This window comes from Hipposideros armiger, unplaced genomic scaffold (assembly GCF_001890085.2).
Source record: "Hipposideros armiger isolate ML-2016 unplaced genomic scaffold, ASM189008v1 scaffold_17, whole genome shotgun sequence".
NCBI lineage: Eukaryota > Metazoa > Chordata > Mammalia > Chiroptera > Hipposideridae > Hipposideros > Hipposideros armiger.
The window spans coordinates 4368709-4389382 of record NW_017731367.1 but is presented as its reverse complement, the minus strand read 5'-3'; the positions used below and the strand labels follow the sequence as shown (position 1 = coordinate 4389382).

At 51.9% G+C, this 20674-nt stretch overlaps 1 protein-coding gene across 1 annotated transcript in view; it reads right to left on the bottom strand.

Annotated features, from left to right (window-relative positions):
* AGAP1 (ArfGAP with GTPase domain, ankyrin repeat and PH domain 1) overlaps positions 1 to 20674 on the bottom strand; it is a 625487-nt gene that overhangs the window by 8187 nt on the left and 596626 nt on the right. The window contains exon 15 of the mRNA XM_019628311.1: positions 2295 to 2550. Within this exon, the coding sequence (XP_019483856.1) occupies positions 2295 to 2550 (256 nt within the window). The remainder of the gene's footprint in view (positions 1 to 2294; positions 2551 to 20674) is intronic.

Sequence of the window (20674 nt, the reverse complement as noted above, 5' to 3'; positions counted from 1 at the left end):
TTGTAAATACAAAAAAACGATCACTTCTTTTGATCTCAGAGGCGATTCATTGTCATTGTAGGAAGTACACAGCTCAGACATCGGGGCACAAGACACATCCAATAATCTCGCTGTTCACAGCTAATCTTGGTTCACAGTGCAGTGTCCTTCCCTCTAGTCTAAATGCAGAAGTGCATAATTGAGGAATGTACACAATTTCATGGACATAATCCGGGGACTCTGTCCTCCATTGCTACACATTTTGTTTAAAACTGTCACTGGTACAGGGCCAGCTGAGTGGCTCAGCTGGTTAAGAGCTCGCTTGGGACTCCAGTTCTAAGCAGCAGGACTGCCGTTCGGATCCCACATATGAGGGCCAGTGACACTGCCCTCTACAGATAAGATGCTGAACAACAGCTCAACCTGGAGCTGGGCTGCCGTGAGTCGCGGGCGACGGTGGCGTAGGCTGCAGCCCCTGTGGCAGTGGGTTGCCATGTGCTACTGTGTGTAGCCAGCAGCCAGCGTGAGCAGCTGGTAGCCGGTGTGAGCTACTGGGAGCCGCTGTGAGCGGCCGACCAGTGACCGGCGACCGACTGCCTCACCCGGGAAGAGCGCAATGATCACAATACCAACATGGGCCAGTGAAGCAACGACCTCCACAACTAGACTGAAGAACAAAAACAGCAATTTGTCTACCTGTCTGTTCCTCTCCCCGCAATTCCCCAATAAAATCTTAAAAAAATAAAAATCTGTCACTGGTACAAACAGTGCTGTGACATGCACCCCCACATCGAATCTTTCTCAGGATCTCTGATTATTAAGGGAGGAGGAGAAGGGAGCATTCTGGGTTAAATCGCACGCGCTCTTTTGAGCTTCTTGCTCTTGAAAAAGGGTGGACTGGCCTCCACTCCCACCACAGTGTTTGGGAATCTTGTCAGCATGGGGCGTGGCAATCGAAGGAACTTTTAGCCAATGTGGGGGGGAAAGTTAGCATAAGACAGTTATGGAGCTAACTGTGTCCCCCCAAATCCATATACTGGAGTCCTCACCCTCAATACTTTAGAATATGATGACTGTATTTGGAGGTGGGGCCTTCAGAGAGGCAATTAAGGTGAAATGAGGCCATATGGGTGGGGCCCCGATCCAACAGGACTGGTGTCCTTCTAAGAGGAAGGGCCCCCAGGGAGGCACACACAGAGGAAAGGACACGTGAGGACACAGGGAGAAGACGGCCGTCAGCGACCTAAGCAGAGAGGCCTCAGGAGAGGGTGACCTGGCCCTCACCTTGCTCTCAGACTTCCGGCTCCCCAACTGTGAGAAAACAAATGCTTGTTGTGAAGTCCTCCAGTCTGTGGAGCCCTGTTAGGGCAGCCTCAGCTGATGAACACACAGTTGTTAAGTGAAGCTGAATATTTGAGTGTTTCTGATATCTGGGCGTGTAAATCTCCCGTGTGCCTATCACAATATGTAGTAAGTGGCATGGCGCTCAGCTGTGTGGGGCAGCCCCATCTCCTGCCCTGGGGTGGGGGCAGCAGGCACCAGTAGGGTAACCCACTTCTGGGCAGTGTCCCAGGACTGGGGAGCACCCTCCCCTGCACTCAGGCACCCTCTTGGCGGGCAGCTTTCTGCTCCCCTTCAAACAGGAACCCGCTGTGGCAGAAGACCCCAAAGGTGTGCCTGAAGCCACCATACGGGGGGCGGTGCTTCTCAGAAGCCGCTCCCACCGGCTCGGACGGCGCCTCTTCTCACGGTCACGGTTGCCTTTTTTGCTCCCATTCAAGCTTCATGAAACATGCTCCCATAGGAATGAAAAACATAACTTTCCCCAGTAGATATTCATCAGAACAGGCAGACGAAGCCCTGTGACACTCCTGGCACATCGAATCTCAAAGTTTAGGATCTAGTACTTTAGTGTTATGTGAATGAAAAACCCCAAGGTTTGGAAAACTGCATAAACCATTGAGTGTTTAATTCCTTTATCATCCTACTACCCCACAAAAAAAAGATGGTGGGAGGTTTTTATTTTTTTTGTAGGACAAACAAGAGAACACCACCAACGTGTTTGACCCAAAGGGGCGACCAGAAAGATGAGCTTTGCAGAAACTCGAGCCAACGCCGTATGAGGACCCGTCCCCATACGAGGAGGGCACGTCCCACAGACCTCCCTCCTCCGTTTCATCGGTCCTTCACGCAGGGCCCTCCCACAGGTGAGCCCGAAACCCCAAACTCCCCACTCCTAGTGCTTCCCGCCTTCAGGCTGGTCCCCACAGCCCCCTCAGTGACCCGGTTCCCTGCCGGGCCCGCGGGCGACCTACCCAGATGAGGAGCTGTGCCAGGACCACGTTCCCCTTCCGGCAGGCCAGGTGCAGCGCCGTGCGGCCGTCCACCTCCCCGCATGTCTCGTTCACCTCGTCCCGGGAGCCGTGCGCCAGCAGCAGGATGACCGCCCGCAGGTCCTCGTCGGCGGTGGCCCGCAGCAGATGCTGGCCCAGGGACAGCTCGGTGCACGGCAGCGGGGCCAGGAAGAGCTTCTGCTCGTACTTGGCCCGGATCCAGCGTTCCTTCTCTTCCCTGCAAGAGCCATCAGACAGGCGCGGTCACGGTCAGGCAGGACAGCCGAGGCTGCAGCCCCTGTGCTCCACCACTCGTGTGGCTGGGGGCATCGAGGAGCAAGTGGACTAACGGGGGGCAAGTGTCTTCACCAGGGCAGGGAAGCCGCTGGGGACAGGTTCACCTGTGGTTCGCAAAGCGGGGTCCCCACCAGCAGCAGCAACAGCACCTGGCAACCTGTTAGAAATGCAGGTTCTCAGGCCCCTGAATCAGAGCCACTGGGGTGTTTTAACAAATCCTGCAGGGGATTCTGACGCCCTGAGGTGTGAGAGCCACTTGGGAAGCCCACGGCCTTGACCTCTCGCTGGGTGTCTTTGGCTTTCAGTGCCGAGCTGCGTCCAGGAAGACCCGCTGCTGCCGGGACCCATCTGGCACCATGCAGGACGCACGCCATGGGCCCCGAGGTCCATCCTGCAACTGTTAGTAGGGACTGAAGCCGCTCGCCTGGAGTCGGGCAGGACAGTGGTGGGCCATCCCACCTGGGTGTAGCCTGCTCTTAGCTTTCGGCCCATCCACCGGGGATGGGGTGTGCGAACTCCCCGGGTCTCTCAACACTTACCGTTGAAGAAAATATTGCTATAGACCCACATATGAAAGGGCAGAGACTCGGACGGGGAGGTTTAGAAAAGAGACAGAAGCTATACACTTAGTTACCCTGTGCACCTGTGTGATCTCTCCGGATACCTGGGGAAGGCTTACGTGGAATGTCACGAATTCCTCAAATGACAAAAATGGCTGGGTTTTCTGAGGGAAAGTGTGCAGGGCCCAGGCTAGGGGACAAGGCAGGTGGCCCTGAGAACAGAGCTGAGCTAGGGGTGCAGAGGAGAGGGTGAAGCTGAGGGTGGGAGGGGGGGCCTTGGGGTTGTAGAGCGAGATGATGACATCTGGTGCCCCTCCCCCAACAGCACAGCCCGCTGAGCATGATGAGCTGGGTGGGTGTGATGACAGGCGACCCCCACAACCCCTGGGGCTCCAGAGGGGAGAGGACACTGTCTCTGACATCTGGAAGGAGGACTGGGGAAAAGGCGGCGGCAGGATGAAAAGAAGAGAGAGCTAAAGAAAGCGAAGGAAACTAACAGCAAGGTGTGTTTACACTGACCGGAAGGACCAGACCCGGGGCCACGGACTCCTACACTCTGTGGCTACTAATGGTGGATTTGGGTTTTGGTTTCTCAAAAAAGGGGGTAAGGGACGTTGAAAACAACTCAGCAATGCTCAGAATTGGCAGCATTGCTAGGAGAAAGGAGAGCGCAAGAGAGTGTAAGAGACTGAAGCTCGTAGCTGACATGGGAGGGGCAGGAGGATGGGGGGGGGGGTGTCGGATCGCCGGACAGATGCTTTCTGATGAGGGTGATGAGGGAAGAAAGAAAAGCCCTACAGATAAGGAGTGACTGTAATTACCCACAGAGACTTAAATAACACACTGATTCACAATCGCGCTCTCTGAAAATCCAGCATTTTCTCCAGGAGAATAATCAGGGTACATAGCTACCAAGGACACAGAGAAATCACTTAGGGCCGCCCTGATACTCGAGAAAGAAAACTCATTATCCGTGACATTTTTTCTTCCGAAGAACAGAAAAACGGCCTTGTTTACACCTTTTACCCATGTGTTGACACTGCGCCTAGTGACCTAGTGTCAGGTGAGCCCTAATCTGTTTTTAAATACTTAGGCAAACAAATTCTTCCAGGAGTAAATCGGGATTAGTTTTGCTTCACTTCCTGGTACATGCGAGTGACCCCAGAGTGACCCCCGACCTTTTCATGCGGAGATTTCCAGGCTGAACACTTGGCTGCGGCAGAGGCCACCCCAGCACCTGCAGACGTGGCTGCGCGACCGCAGCAACGCCGGACACAGGCAGGCGACACTGTCCCCACTCGGGCCAAAAGAGCAGTGGCAGGGCCCCTGCGATGTCTCAGCAACACCAGGTAGGACGAAAGACAGAAAACCCCCAAACAAACCATGTGTTCTTGTTCTTTCAAAACCTTATTTAAAATGTATGAAACAGATGTTGGCGCATTTCATAAATCACCAAAGAGAAAGAGCAAAACGTGAATTAAGTGGAAACGGACAGTGTGAAGGGCACGTCCAGGGCTTCAAGTTCCGATTTGCTAACTCTAATTTTTTGGTCGGCATTAAAATCAGAACGGTTTCATTCTGCTCCGGTTGATTTTAATCCTCATGGCCAAATCACCCAGGGATGAACCGGAGGGCTGCACCAGAGACCTAGCCGCAACGATTCAATTTTCTTTTTAATGTTCAAATACCCCAAAGAATGAATCCAGTCCTGTGGTCAGATGTTCTCACGGGGACGTGCAGGGTGGCTGTGTCCTCGGAGCTGGTCACCCCACAAGCAAGCTCCCCTGAATTCCCTAACTCACCATGCGTTTGCGTGATTACCCCGTTTAAACGGTTCTTTGCTCTTAAAAACCAGTTTTTAGAGGTGGGCCCAGGTTTGGTGGGGCTGAAAAGGCCTGCTCTTTGGGGAGCATTCTTTGGGAGACAGACTACATCACATGTGTGAGCTCAGGGACAGGGTCTCGGGGAGCATCCGGCAGCTTCCTGGCTGATCCGCCTGTGACCTGCAGCACTGGGGGCAGGGTGACTGCTACTGACAAGGGCTTTAGCAACTCCGACAACTCAGGGACACAAGACAGACCTGATACTAAGCTCGTGTGAACAATGCTGCAAGGAGACAAAACGGGTACAGGGCCTCCAGTTGGCCTCTCGGTGGGGTCCACATGGCCCCTCGCTCCCACTAGAACACCCCCAGATCTGTTCCATGCCTGCCTTCCATTACTTGACGGAACCTTAGCTCTTCACCAACATTGCTCGTGCTGTTTAAAAACAAACTTTCAAGCCTGCACTCTGGGTCCTGCAGGACTGCGGTGTTTTGGCGTTTCCTCTGAGCCCAGGAGGTGGCCAGAAAGCTAACGGTGGCAGGTGTCTGTGTCTGTGTCAGGTGTGCTTCTTGTAGCAGCTGAAACCCAGCCAGCAGACCTGGACATGAACACGGGTGTGTGGGGTGCTAATTCAGCAACCCCCATCCACGCAGGGCCACTTACTGTGCTTGTTGTCCAGCCTGACAGACTAGGAGAAAGCTGAGTCCCACGAGCTCTCTGCAGCGGCTGTGGTTCTCAGCATCAGGGACATTGGGGTTTGTGTGTCTGCTTCGTTCTCGGTGGTGCAGACTTCTGCACCTTCAGTGATGCCTTGGACCCTCCTTTCCTCCTCTGCAAAATGGGCACAGTGATGTCTGCAGAAGGCAAGCTGGTGTGCGGATGTAAGGTCACGTGTTTGGATAATGTGCTGCTGCTGTTTTATGATTGAAGAGAGTAATATCTCCAATGAGTCACACTGCTATCAAGAACACAGGGGGTGGTGTGTGTGACAAGAAGGTGCTGGTGGCACGGGGAGTGGGGGTGGGGCAAAACACTGCTGGCTGCTTTAGGCTGCTCCATCCCGGCTGTCTGTGGCCGTGCGCTTCATATGGTCACCGTGCTCGGCCAGGGACCTTGACAAACCCGTCAGTGTCTTGTGCGCCACTCTCAGCCTCCAGGGTGCAGGGGGGCCTGAGACACTGGGGCAAAGGGGACTCAGTTGGTTTAAGTAACCCCACGACTTCCAGGGTCTCTGGGGCCAAGTCTGGCCAGCCCCTGTCTACAGCCTTGAGATGTCTAAAGCCTACCTGGATATTTGGACTGAATTGTGTCCCCGCAAACTCTTATGTCGACGCCCTAAGCTCCAATGTGGCTGTGTTGGGAGGTAGATCGTGTAGGCGGAAATCAAGGTTGAATCAAGTCTTAAGGGAGCTTTATGGGAGGAAGAGGCACCAGAGACCTCTCTTTCTCTCTTTCTCTCTCTCTATCCACACAGAGGAAAGACTATGTGAGGACATGGCGAGTAGGTGCCATCTGCAAGCCAGGAAGAGGCCTCCCCAGAAACCAGCCCTGCCGACACCTTGACCTTGCCCCTTCTGTCCTCCAGGACTGTGAGGAAGTGTCTGTTATTTAAGCCCCCAGTTCTCTGTCCTTCTCATTTGGTTTCTGAGCCAACAGTTAACACGTGAAAGGTGCACACTCTGACAACGATCCCTTTTCCTGCCAAAACCCACATATTCTGTCTAAAACCATCTGCCCCAGGACACCAGGATGCCACAGCACAAACCTCTCATCGTTACTCTGAGGTCCCAATCTCACTTCTGGGTCCCGCCTTGCATTGGCTGAGCTTTCATTTTCCCCAAGGAAGGCCAGTTCAAGAGCAGTGTAGCTGGCAGTAGATCACCTCACCTCATTGTAATCCCCTGGAGGGCCGCTGCTCACAGCCTATGTTAGCTAATGAGCTAAAAAATGAATTATTGGCCCGGCCGGCCGTCAGCAGAAAGGAGGAGGCCCGGCCCCTCATTTGAGCCCCTTGCTGACACACCTTTAAATAAATCAGCCGAACGGGAGTGAGAGAAAATGAGAGAACGGGCAACTAATCAGAAGACACTGCCCTGATCCCCCAAAAGAGGGTGCAGTTGAAGACAGTAGTAAACATTTTCTTCTCTTCCTGCCCAAAATGACACCCCTTTTGTAGATGGCCCTCATCTGCCGCCCCCACCCCAGATCAGAGGACAAAGGCGGCCAGAGTCGCGGGAGCTGTGTGTCCGCGGAGGCTTTGGGAGTCTGCTGGGCTCGGACGGCACTCTGGCCCTGCGGCCCGACAGACCAGGCTTTGCCACACTTGACCTTGAGGGGTGTTGACATGGCCAAAGCTCTGTGTCCTCCAAAGATGATCCCAGGGAGACGTCCCACCTGCAACCTGCAGTTTTAGTGCCTGCCCCACGGGGTTCACCGTCAGCCCCAGGAGATACTGCGCGGTCCAGCCGGTGAGGTGGTCTCCACGCCATGAGAGCACTTCCTGTGATGATGCTGACGGTGACAGTAACTGACAATGTCTGGTGACCCTGGGCTCTTCCAGGGACCCTGGAGCACACTGCATGTTTTTACATATCAAATGCTGGGCAAAAGGCATGTGTGTGGCCATATTTTGAGACATCGTGACAAAAAGGAAAGGCACCAGGATGGGTCGATTTTGTTCCAAGTTTCAGGAGAGGGGGCAAGGGTGGGAGCCTAGACTTGACAGGCCTGGCTTTTCCTGTTTTGAACCGGGGCAGCTGGACTGTGAAGCCCAGGGGATCCTGCACCAGCCAGGAAGGACAGGGCTGGGGACGGGGACGCGGCCGCTGGGGTCGGAGTGAGGCTCCAGGCTGGTGCTGGCCTTCGACACGGGCTGGGGACTTGCTGTGCCCGGGGGCTTGGCTGGGCCGCAGCTATCCTCGCAGGAGGTGCCAACAACTCCCAGGGACTATTAAGATAAACCAGGTGACATACGGACAGCAAGGCGGCTGGCTCAGCAGATGACAGACAGCATCAAGGTTAGAGAAGGCGAGACCAGGAGCGGGTGGGTAGAAACGAGCACTTACTTTGGCAGAAGGAAGTGTGAGGTGAGGGTTGCGGGTAAGTAGAGCTTTGTCCCCATTTCTGTGGCAAGGACCCAGGAATGGGGCCTGTCAGCCTGTGTGGGCTCTAGGGGACGTGTGAGGGTCACTGACGTGTCAGAGGCGGTCTGCGATGGAGCCAATGGAAGCCAAGAAGGCCACCAGGACAAGCCAAGTCACACGACAACACTGCTGATGATCACGGTGACGAAGGTAACCGACTGTGAGGGTTTATCTGTCCGCAAGAAACGGAACGGGTGACAGGGGAAGGGTTGGTGTCCCCAGCACTTCGAGCTGCCCCGTACGAGAACCAGCTCCTCTGACCCCAGTGGGTGGAGAGGCTGCAGCCAGGTGCCCTTCCAGATGGGGATGTATTGGGATTGTGCCCTCAGCACTCGACGCCTTTCTCATCGTTCCTCCATCTTTCTTTCCGGTGCTGCACGAGCCAAGTGGTGGGTGTTTGGCAATCAATCCACGGACATGTGTTTACATACAAGAAGAGGGTCACAGAGGAAATAGCTGGACTCTGGCACACAGACTCGGAACTACCCCGAGCTTCACAGCTCATGGTTAAGCACTTACGATGTGTCAGTCATCAGGCCGAGCCTTTTGTACAGTTACCCGGCTTAGTTCTGATGACGCCTGGTGAGGGGGGGCCTACTCAAAAGACCCCTCGGAAAATCCGAGGTGCTGAGGGTCACGTCTAGGCCTGGGCCACGTCCCTACACTTGACTCAGTGCCCCTTCTCTGCTGCTGCCACAGGCGCCGTGGCCTGCACTCTGGGTCTGACAGGGAGGGCTCAGCACGCTGCCAGGGGTAATGAGGTTAATGGCTTGGGCTCCCACACAGAAAGGTTTTAACAAATAACCACAAAGCTTCTGACTGGCTTTTGACACTGTTCTGCGGTGTTCTAGGCGAGGAGTCATTAGAAACACAGACGCTGGAGCGGCGCCCCGGCGCCCCACCAGGTCCTCACGGGGGCCCGCCCATTGCTAAGGCAGGACTGACGGTATTTCGGGGTGGTTTTGGCCTCAGCCTCCCTCCCGATCTCCACAAGTGAGGCTTTCACTGGACTCTTCTATAAAATACGGAGCAGTAGCCTTTCCCGAAAACTCCTCTGTGTCAAGTCGAATGCGTTCATTTTTATGAGGCCCTCCCCACAAATGTTAAAAAAGGCCTAGAACTTTTTTTTGTGTGTGTGCCTGTCACTTGTCACACTGCTCCTTTAGGGAACATCTTTTTTCTCCCCTCCTCACAGGGTGGGAGAGGATTTTTTCAACACTGATTTTAAAGGACATTGCAGCAAAGTATATTGGAGTGGGGGCCTATCCTCAGGGTAAAAAACAGAAACTGGAGGGGTCCTGTGCAGCTTTACCGGTGACGGTGACACCGTTAACGGAGAAGACAGCAGAGGAAGAGCGAAGAAAGGGCCAGCTAGCAGCAAGGAATTCCAAAGTGTCTTTCTGCCTCCAGCAAAACAGGAACTGGGAGGGGAGGCATGGAAGAGGGGGCTGGAACAATGTGTTAGGAAAACAGAGGGGCTTCCTGTCTGCAGGGGGAGACCTGGCCCAGCTGGCCGCCCCTGGCACGCATGCCTTCTCCCCAGGCCGCGTTGCTAAGGGGGCCGGCCTCGGGGACAGGCCTCGGGCGGAGGATGGCTGTCCTCCGTCCAACAAAGTCCGATGGATATTTATCTATTCCTTAATGACCGAAAGCTTTTAAGAAACTGGCCACTGTAAATCCCCACACGGAGAGGAGGCAGTGGACAAGGATTTATGCTCATGGGGCAAAGACAGAATAAATATCCTGCCTGACTTCTGATCAATAGTATGAGTGTTTTTGCCAACCTGCAGGGTGTTTTATGAGCTTAGAGAAACAGAACAGGATCACTGTTAATTAAATAAAGTCAACCGTATTAGGCTTATTATTTCTGAGAGCCACAGTTACAAGTGCTGGACCGCAGGTGCTGGGGGTGGGTGGGTCCATGCCCAGGTGCACGCCCTGTGCACGCAGCCTCAGCACCTGGCTCTGGGCTGTCCCAGAAGGCAGCGGCTGAGAGCACAGGTCACCGTGAGTAAGCAGAGCCTGGCCCCCTACCTTATTCTGAGGTTCAGGTCGAGACCGGGGGCCATTGTGACTTTTGTATCGTTAGCACTGGGCACCTCCAAACATCGAGCTGTTCAGAATCTGACCAGGCTGAGCGGGAAAATATGCCAGGATAGAAGCAACACTGCAAACGCAACCTCATCCCTCTAAAGTTTTGCGGCATCTGTGGGGGCTTTCTGTCCAAACCTCAGAGCACGCAGGCAGTGAAGGAGGTGTCAGGCCAGTCACCGGCTCGCACTGGCCTGGGAGTGAGGAAACACAAGGCTAATGAATGAACAAAGCCAGCTTGAACCCCACCCCGTGGTGGCCGTCACTGAGGTGCCAGGGCCTCACAGGGAAGGGCACCCAGGTCTCTCTGGGAGGCCATGGCTGGCCCTGGGGCCTTGGGCGAAGCACCCACCTTCTCCTGGGCCTTGGTTTCCCCTCTGGAGAGGCTGGGTGATTGAATGGCCCCAGAGGAGCATCTATTGGGAAGTAGTTGTAAACGACGGAATGGAAGGGTGGGGACAGCAGCTCTGCGCTGTGGGGCCAGACGTCCACCAGGCCTTCCCCTCCCCGGGTCCACTCAAAGCCATGTCTCAGCCGAACTTTCCGTTTGGACAAATAAATCTATAGAGCGCACGACAGTCCAGGGCAGGCACCCATCTGTTTGGGACCCAGCACACTCTCACTGCCATGCGCAGACAGGGCAAGGAGGCAGCTGTGGGTCCCTCCCCTGGTCCGATTCTTCAAGCCAGACGTCGCCGGCAGGTCTTCCGGGCCTGCTCCTGCGTGGCCTGTAGATGCCACCCTGCTCCACCGGCACCGTGACAAACGAAAGTGGAATCGCTGCCCCAGTGCGCAGCTTCCAAGAGTCTCACCCACCGACTTGCTGCGAGTGACGGAACTGCTTCCTCAGGCGCCATTCATGGGAAATAAATCCCAGAATGAAAGATTCTGATGTTTATCCCCTGGGCCCCGGAATCCCAGTATGGCCCCAAGGCTCAGCCCTCTCAGACCTTTAACTGCTCATTTAGGACAGTACCAGGTTAGAAAGGGTGGGTGTGGGTCAGGGGAGGCAGGGTAGGGGTGTCTTTCGCAGCCATGGACAGAGCTGGGGGCAGGCAGGAGGGAGGCCAGGTGCAGGGAAGGTGGGGAGGAGGCCGATAGCGGGGCCCTGAGAGCAAATTAAAGAACGTCTACCTCTTAAGAAAATCGCTTTTGAAAACATGTTGTGCTATGAGAAAACGGCCAAACATCCAGATTGTTCCAGAAGCAGCTGAGACATTTTTATTTTCAATACCCCCCCCACCCCCATTTCTCATCTATTATAAAACAACACAATGAAACACAGGACGTTAAAAGGAAAAAAACACCGTAGGCACACCATCCCAATTCACACCCTTTCTTATGGTCTCTGTGCCCCGCGTCATTTCCCCCTCACTCACTATTTTATCTCTTGGGAATTGTAGCACAGACACCTTCATCATTCTGTGCAAAGCTAGTTTGACAAATTAAGTTTGTGAATTAATTTGCGAATTGAGTGTGTTTTTACGTGGTAATCACAGCTAAGCGATGGTATCACACATACACTGGATGTTTCTGCACTTCAGTGTTAGAAAAAAAACGCAAGCAACTGTTTTAGAGCATAAATCCCGATAAATCTGTGCCAAGTGACAAGGAACCGAGCCAGTCATGTGAGGTGGGCCTAGATCCCGCGTAATGTGGCATGAAACGGGATGTACCTCAGCGGCCCTCGCCGCAGCCCTGGTGGTAGGACCCCATCACAGCGAATTAAGTTCACCATAACAGTGGCTGATGGGATCGGCTTTGGAACATATCGCATCATAAACAGATAAAGGAAGAGAAATGGCCCTTTTCCTCCGCTCGGAATACTGTAAAATGGATAGACGCCTTTGCTGTATGTGCACCAGTGCCCTTTACACATCAGGGGGCAGAAATGCTGAGGCTCTGCATAAAGGAAAAACCGAGCGACAAGATGGGACGATGGCAGGGGGACAAGCATGGCCTACCTGATGGCTTCTCAAAGACCGGAAGTTGGCTAAGTGGTCATTAAACACGGGGAGAGAGAGAGAGAGAGAGAGAGAGAGAGAGAGAGAGAGAGAGAGAAGGCTGCAGGTTAGAGTGGCAGTGACACTTGCAAAGTGATGGAGGGAGAGGTCCGAGCAGGTTCTTAGTAAAAACTGCCAAGTGGCTTTAAGAACTACTGTCCTTAGTGACGTTATTCTTTTAAAGACATGAGGCTATTGATTCTGAACAATAAAGAGTCTTTTTAATGTAGTTTTCCCTTTAAAGTGTGGGGCAAGGAAGGGGGTTGGAAGAATCATCCGGTTCTTCAATGGCCAAACAAACAAAACAATAATGACAACAATGAAACAGATTTTAACAGAGGGAAAGCATTCCAGAGGGATGTGAATGAAAAATGCATTTAAAATGAATTTGTGTGTTAACTTTTTCCAAATAGAAAAACACAGAAACATGCTGACAGACCCCAGCAGGATTAGGGGCTGCCTGACTGACCCTCACTTTCTTTCCAGGGGGGATGGCCGCCAACCAGCCTTCACATGGGCCAGGGCGGATTCCATGCCAACGCAATGACATCTGAAAATCTAGTGACTCGATACCCCTCTTAGAGAAAACCCAAGAGTAATAGCTTGGTTTTCTTTCCCAGTGAATCTTAAACGTTAAAAACACCAGACCCAAATCTATACATCCATGGGTACTGTTTTTTTCTAAGTTTGGTCATGCAGTGGTGGAACTGATCCTGAGAATGGTTCACCGTGAGGTACACACGAACTGTTTATAGAGTGAGGAAAGCGTTATTACTTAACAAGCTAACGTGAATTAAAACCACCAAACTCTATGTACCTAATGGGATCAGAGGTAGAAACTTGTCAGCTGTTTTATTTCCTACAGATGACACAGACTTTAACTTGCCCAAAGTCACTGCCTTTGATAATGCAACATTAAAATTCTGTCTGGTCAGCTTTTTCCTGGAGAGGGAATCCTGGAACAGAGAGGCCCAGGGAAGGCCCGAGGGGTTCACCAGCCCAGGGCCGGAGTCACGCGCGCGTGACCTCTGTGGCTGCATGGCCCCTGGCCCACGCCTGGCTTCACGCTCTACCGTCGCGATCTTGAAATTCCTGATAACTGCCGCCCAAGGGCATCTGATTCTTCCCTGGGCCCCCCAAATTCTCTAGCTGGTCCTGCAAAGTCCAATTGCTTTCAAGTATCATTTGGTTGCAAAGCTGCTGCCAGTCCGCTGACAAAGGGCAAAACACGAATGATGAAGTGAGGTTTTTGTAAAGCTCAACTTATGAGTTTGTAGGATGGTTCATTTTCTGATGTGATGTCCTTCCTGTCTTCTGGATGCTAACAGGCCCTTTCAGGAAATGATGGAGATAGCAAATGATTTATTTTATGTCCTTAACCCAACAAAAGTAAGAACCAGCCACACCCGATCTATCCCCTAAACATACTTTAAAACTGACTTACCTGGGAAGCCCCACCCACTCAGCCCCTCCCCGCAGGGGGCCCTGCCCAGGCCACACCCTCAGGCATTAGGATGTGGGAGGGCCTTTAAGACAGGCTTTTAGAAAAAAAAGGACTCTATCTAGACAGCGACACCCACTATTTAAATGTGTCAAAAATCAAGAGTCTGGGAAAACGGTAAGCAGGTTCCTCAAAAAATGAAACAGAGAATTACCGTGTGGTCCAGCAATTGCACTCCGGGTTACTGAACAGGTTTGTGGACACACGTGTTCACAGCAGCAGCACTATTCACAATAGCCGAAGGTGGACCCTGCCCAAAAGTCCGTCCACAGGTGAATGGATAAACACCATGGGAGCATCTATACGACGAAATATGACTCAGCCTTAAAAAGGAAGGCCATCTGCCACGGCTACAACATGCATGGAACTCAGGACATTGTGCTAAGCGAAACAAGCCAGTCACGAAAGGACCAATACAACATGATTCCTCTTTCATGGGGTCCCTAGAGGAGTCATGTTTATAGAGACAGGAAGTCGGATGGGGGTGCGAGGGGTTGGGGGAAGGGCATGGGAGCTAGTGTTTAATGGGTAGTTTTAGTTTGGGGAGGTGATGGTAGCACAACAATGTGAATGTACCTCATGCCACTGAACTCTACACTTAAAATTCATTAAAATGGTAAATGTTATGTACATTTTACCACAATTAAAAAAAAATCCAGACTTGAGTGCTCTCTTGTTCCCTTACAGACACCACTGTATGATTTGCACCGCATCTCGATGGCCCATACCCAAGGAACTTAAAATTAATGTAATTTATTATCAATAATATGTCGGCCATACTCAGTTTTCCCCATCTGATCCCCAAATATCTTCTAGAGCTGGATTTTTCTTCCAGCCCGGAGTCGCTCAGTGAGGACGTGTGGCATTTGGTCATCCCCTCTCTTTTGTTTCTTTTAATCTGACACCCTTCCTAAGGCCCCCCTCTTCGCGGTCTTTCATTACATCGATACTTTGAGGAGTCCAAGCTATTTCTATTGTAGAATGTCCCCCAATCCCGTCTGGTCTGATTCAATACGGGTCACATATTTTTGACGAGAAAACTACAAGGTGCCAGGTGCTTTCCCCACATCACAGCCGGCTGTGGGGTGGTCCTGCTCCCGAGCCTGAGCACATGGTTGAAGCGGTGGCCTCCAGCCCTGTCCTCTGTCCAGAACCGTTTCTGCTTTCTTACTGACGAGTGATCGGGGGCTGGTGCCTTGAGGCGTTGACTCTCCTGGTCCTCTAAGACCCTCCCTCAAGTGCTGTAGTTGGGTTGCCATCGCTGCTCAGTCATTTACTGCATTCTCAGATGCAAGACAAAGATTTGGCACTTCTCATCCCTTCAGTGTTTATTTGTTGGCATTTTCTGTAAAGAAGGGCCCCCCACTCCCACCCCCCTTTTGGGAGTATCGCTGTAGACCCACAACTTAAAAAAAAATTAAACGTGTCATGTGATCTCTTACCAATGAATAGATCAGATATTTATGTTTTTTATTAAAGATTTTTATTGGGGAATTGGGGGATGGGAACAGTGCTGGGGAGTCGGGGGAAGGGGAACATGATGCTCGAGTTGTTCCAGGTTTGGCCAGCAGAGCCCGTCTGTGCTGCCTCCCGGTCCACCTGCCCCATCACCCTCAGTCCCTGACAGTGTTGTGCTCCCCGGCCTGACAGCACGTTCCAGGCCAGCCCTGTCCGTTCTCAGGTCTGGAGTGAGCCATTTCCCTAAGGAGTCCAGATTCTGTTTATTAAAGTCACTGTTCACTTTGTTTTATTTATATTTTACTTAAATTTTGAGATAACTGTAGATTCACATGTACTTTAAGGAAATAATACAGATGATCCCACATGCCCCTTACCTAGTTCCCCCAAGGGTAACATCTTGAGCAACAACTACGACACAATATGACTATCAAGATACCTTGATGTTGACGCAACCCAGCCATCTCTGTCTGATGTCCCCAGGTGTACTCGCAGTCACTTGGACTTGTGTGTGTGTCCCATGCAATCTTCTCATATCAGGTTCCCTTCCCCACCGGCACAGTCAGAATATAGCCCACTCCCATTACAAGTGTCCCCTGTCCACCCCCCACCCCCCGCCCTTTAATAACCACACCCACCTCCCTCCTGTCCATTCTCTCCATCCCCAACCCTGGGCAACCATTGTTTGTCGTCCATCTCTGTAATTTTGTCATTTCAAGAATGTTCTGCAATAGAGTCACACAGCATGTAATCTTTGGGGACTGGCTTCTTCACTGAACCTAAGCTGGAGCTGTTGTGTGTGTCAGCAGTCCACTCCTTTTAATTGCTTAGTATTCTGTGCTATGGATGGGCTGCAGCTTGTTTAACCAGCCCCCCACTGGAGGACATCTGGGTTGGTTCCTGTTTTTGGCCATTACAAATAAAGCTGCTGTGAACCCTGGTAAACAGGGTTTTGTGTGAACTTGAGTTTTTCTTTCCCTGGGATAGGTGCCCAGGATTGCAGCTGCCATGTCATACAGGAGGTGCACGCTTAGTTTACTAAGAAACTGCCAAAATGCTTCCCAGAGTAGAAACAACCGATTTTTGAAACAATGCAGTAATACCTGGGTTTGTGAGCCTAATTCATTCCAGGAACAAAGTACTCGTATTGCAGGACATCGCTCGTTTACCACGTTAAAATGTATTAGAAATGTTTGCTCGTCTTGTGGAACAGTCGCAAACCAAGTTACTCGCAATCCAAGGCTTTACTGTATTTGATGAAACCAAACTCTGTTATCAAAATGGATTTGTGACCAGGGCCCCTGTAATTTAGAGGAATGTGACATCTGCCTTTGAAGGAAAGCATGGGGCACTGGGGGACCTGGAGCCAGTACAGCTACCAGCTCTGTCTCTCCAAAATCCCAGGGCAGAAAGAGGCACCGATGGCTTTCAATTTGCTTCTGGGAGTAGATGGGATGTAAAATGAGCAGACACGCAAGTGTGTGTGCGCGTGCGCATCTGTGGAAACTGTGTGGCTGAGGAGACAGTGTGTAGAGATCAAAAAATGTGTTCACCAATATATTTACAAGTAAGGCTTAAGTTTACAAGTTGGTCAGTAAGAAAATGTGAAGCCTCATCTCTGCCAGCTTCCAACAGAAAAAAAGTGATGAAAGGAACAAAAATCTGAACAATTGAAAACACGTTGCAGAAGGGCCGCCCACACATCACCATCCCGAGGTCTGGGCCAAAACCGGGGCCTCTCGTGGGCCTGGCGAAGGGTATTTGCTTTCCCAGGCCTTCCTCCCGGTGCCCCCCGAGTCTCTTTGGGGCACATTTGGAAATTATTTAAAAAGATAAAATGCCTTTAATCTGTTACCAATTAGAAGAAACATGTGAATATTATTTTCTAATTTGTGACTCTTGAGTGTGTCTCAAACACCAGAGAGAAGTAATTGAAATAATTATGTCTGCTCCTGAATATTTCTATTATGCTCTTGAAATAAGAGGGTGGAGGTGTCCTCTTTGCGCGATATGCCCGAGGGTTGAATGTAGCATTAAGAACTTCAAAGCCTGGACGTGAACGGCCACATAAGTGCAATTTTTACCCGGTCCATCGGTGGCCCGAGCAGCTGGAGCCCAGGGGCTGGCAGATGGGTAAACAACAGCACCAATGGTCTCTGCGCAGAGCTGGAGGGAGCGGGGAACAGGGGTGAGGAGAGGCGGTGGGCTTTTTGGTCAACACCGGCTCTTCCCAGCAACTCCACTCGCCCCACACGTCCCCATCTGAGTGGCTCATTTACAGCTGGAGAGCTGCCGTAGAGGCACAAGCCTGATTTATAACACGGGCAGCGTGGATTTTCTTTTCTTTTTTTTTTAACCTACTTAGAGTGCGACTTGAGTGACTAACTCCTGAAAATTGGTAATTTCTTGGTGGTTAACAGTAGAAGGTCCACCAATGAGAGGCGAGGCCCGCTAATAAATTTATAGGGCGTTATATGTCAATTAGGCCGCGGCAGCCATTCAGAAGGCATGGACGCCAATCAGGTTATCCCTCCTAGCCCTCCGCAAACGCACTCTTTATTGCCGACATTCTTGCAATTCAATCCCCCATTTACATGTTTGAAAAGCGGCATATTCATGCTGACTGCACAGGAATCTGTAATGTTCAGAGGGCCTTTCTGGTGACACCACCTCCCTTTTCTTCTGTGCAATGTTCTCTTTGTTCTCCAGTGGTAAACAAGGACTTGAGGTGAGCGTGAAATCTCTAAGGAGCAAGATTCATCGGGACTTCCGGTTTGCCCTCCATCAGGGAACCTCTGGCTTACTGGTGTCACTAGGTTTAGTCACCACGTGCTCTGCTGCTAGTACCGGCAATGCAGCAGGCACTCATCTTGTCCCCAGGTCACTGGAAGGTTCCTCTGCTTGAAGACTCGGTGTTCTGGCGACGGGGAGACTGACAGGCACAGAGGTCATTTCGCCCTTTTTGGAGGCGAGAGGAAGCCTGCACATCTGCCCAGGAAACGCTGCCTGAAAGCAATGGTCTGGACTGACTTGCATTCTGCAAGTTTTCACAGAAGCAGCGCACGCTCTTTGAGAAAGCTGGCCGTGTGGAAACGTGCAATGTGGACTTGCCCCGTTCCTGCAGGACCCGTCCCGCTTCCCAGCACCCCCGTACGGTCCCCAGCCCTTCTCTTCCCGCTCCCCCCAGTGATGGATGTCGGCGTCCCTTCGTACTCTGAAGCATCATTTTTCTTTTCTCTTAGTTGAAGTTGAGTTCTTTGAATTTGGTTCGATTGCCATCATCATCTGATGCCCTATTAAGCATTCATTCTTTCAAGAAATATCAATTGTGCACTCACTAGGAGCTAGGCGCCGCGCTGCGTCAGGTCTGGGCTGCAGGTGAATAGAGACAGATGGATAACTGCATCACAACAGGGAAAGGGCTCCACTGGTGGCCTAAGATGGCATAATTCACAGGAACAAAACACACTTGAGTGAGAGAGGATCCATGTTCTCCGGGTCTTTACTATGTGGACAGCCCTGGATTGAATTTACGAAATTGAGGCTGTAGCTAAACCCAGATGAAAAGTGCACACGCGTTCCTGCAGCTGAAGAACACACAACGGATGCATCAGGAAACAGGGGAGCAGCGGCAGTTTGCAGATCGCCTGTGAGTCACTGAAACAAGCATTTACGTTCAGAGGCATCAGCCGCAGGCTATACCTGCTACCCACTACTCAGTGGTTACGGCAGCCTTTTTGGCAAAGCCAGCCAACTAACCCGTGAGCCAGAAGCGCGTGACAGTGTCAGATGGTGACCACAGGGCGCGGCAGCACCAGACCCAAACGCCACGCGTCTGCTTGCTCAGTGGCCTCCCCATTTTCCAGCAGAGCTGGAGTCACTAGCCTCTCCTTTGGTATGCGCACAAACTCCCTCAAACATGGAAGACGGAACGTCTCGGGCCAATTTCTAAGTGAAAACACGGATGGACTTGCTCAGTAAGGTTAATAAGGACTCCAGAGCCCAAGGCCCCCAATGCGCCGTGCAGATCATCAGATGCAGGAGGCGGCTTCCTCTGGACAGCCCTTATCTGCCTGCAAACAGCTCCTCCGTAACTTACAATAGAACTCAATCGTCATAAACTCCCTACCTGGGAGCTTCGTCAACCACGGAAGATCAGCAGTTACCCCAGAGATGAGAAGTCGGCACAACACCCAGACAGACGTCCTCACAAGCTACCCCGTCTCCCATCTATCCTCCAATGGGCCCATTTAGCTCTCCGAAAAACCATCTGTTCTCTCATAATGGCCTGTGTCCCCTGCCTTTCCCTACGCTGCTGCTATATGAGCTGTCAAGTCTCACCACCCTTTTGGTATTTGCTTCTTTCTCTGATGCTCCCAGGCACATAAAACAGAAAGTTAAATATACAGGGAGTGTCAAAAAAATGTATACGCATTTGAAGGGATGTTATCTATGCTAAAGCAGTTCTCCATAATCAGAAGTGTCTGGACGCTGACAGGAACCACTCTGAGCACCTGTTGTAATTGCAGAAGTCAAATGTGACTGGTATTTGTCTTTTGTTATCGGTATATATCAAGTATTACAATTAGTACAGTGTTTTCCTTTCTTAAAATGTGCATCTATTTTTTGGGACCCTCTGCATATGCCTTGTCCCCTGTTCATCCGTCTCTGGTCAGATTAATTCACAGGCCCACAGCCACTGAGCTAGGAGGGTACAGGAACTCCCCGCCCCACTTCCGAGACCTGGCAAGGCTGGGAACCAGGAGAGGGAACATCGCTGGAGCCTGGGGTGACCCTCATGGAGACTGAGGGTCTCCCTTGCCCCGAGGGGGGGGTCTTGTCAGATCAGCACACCAACAAACTGGACAACCAGGCCCTGTGAACCTGTCCCTCAGGCCGGGGGACACCGAGTGCGTCTCACACACCTTTCCTGACCGTGGCCTGAGCTTGGCGCTGATGTTTAACCCGAATTGCCACATCAGGCCACTTTCCTTCTGTGAAGGTGGCCCGCCCTCAAGGTCCTGCCACACTTTAGAGCAGGTGGGGGTGATGAGACGGGGGGATTGTAATGGTGGCACTAAATGTTCTATTTTGAGGTTTGGATTTGGATCTCAAAACAGAAGATTCAGTGCCACCATTACAATTCCCCGTCTCATGGCGGGGGGCAAAGGGGGTGTCTACCCCTCCCCACTGAGGTGACTGGCCTACCACCTCCCGCCAGAGCCCATTCTAGGATCTCGTATAGTGATTCATCAACCCCGGTACACTGAAGCCACGACCCCTGATTTGGTCCTTCACGGACAAAGAAAGCCCCTGTAACTGGCCTTAATGAACTCCCCACACCATCACATGTCCAGACAAAAGCTTTTAAAAATGCCTGTGTGTTATCATGTTTCAGGAGGACGGACCCCCGTCCAGAACAGCAGACCCGTCCCAGGTGGGCACGAGCCGTGGCATGGCCCCTCCTGGAGAAGTGAGCTTTGGGG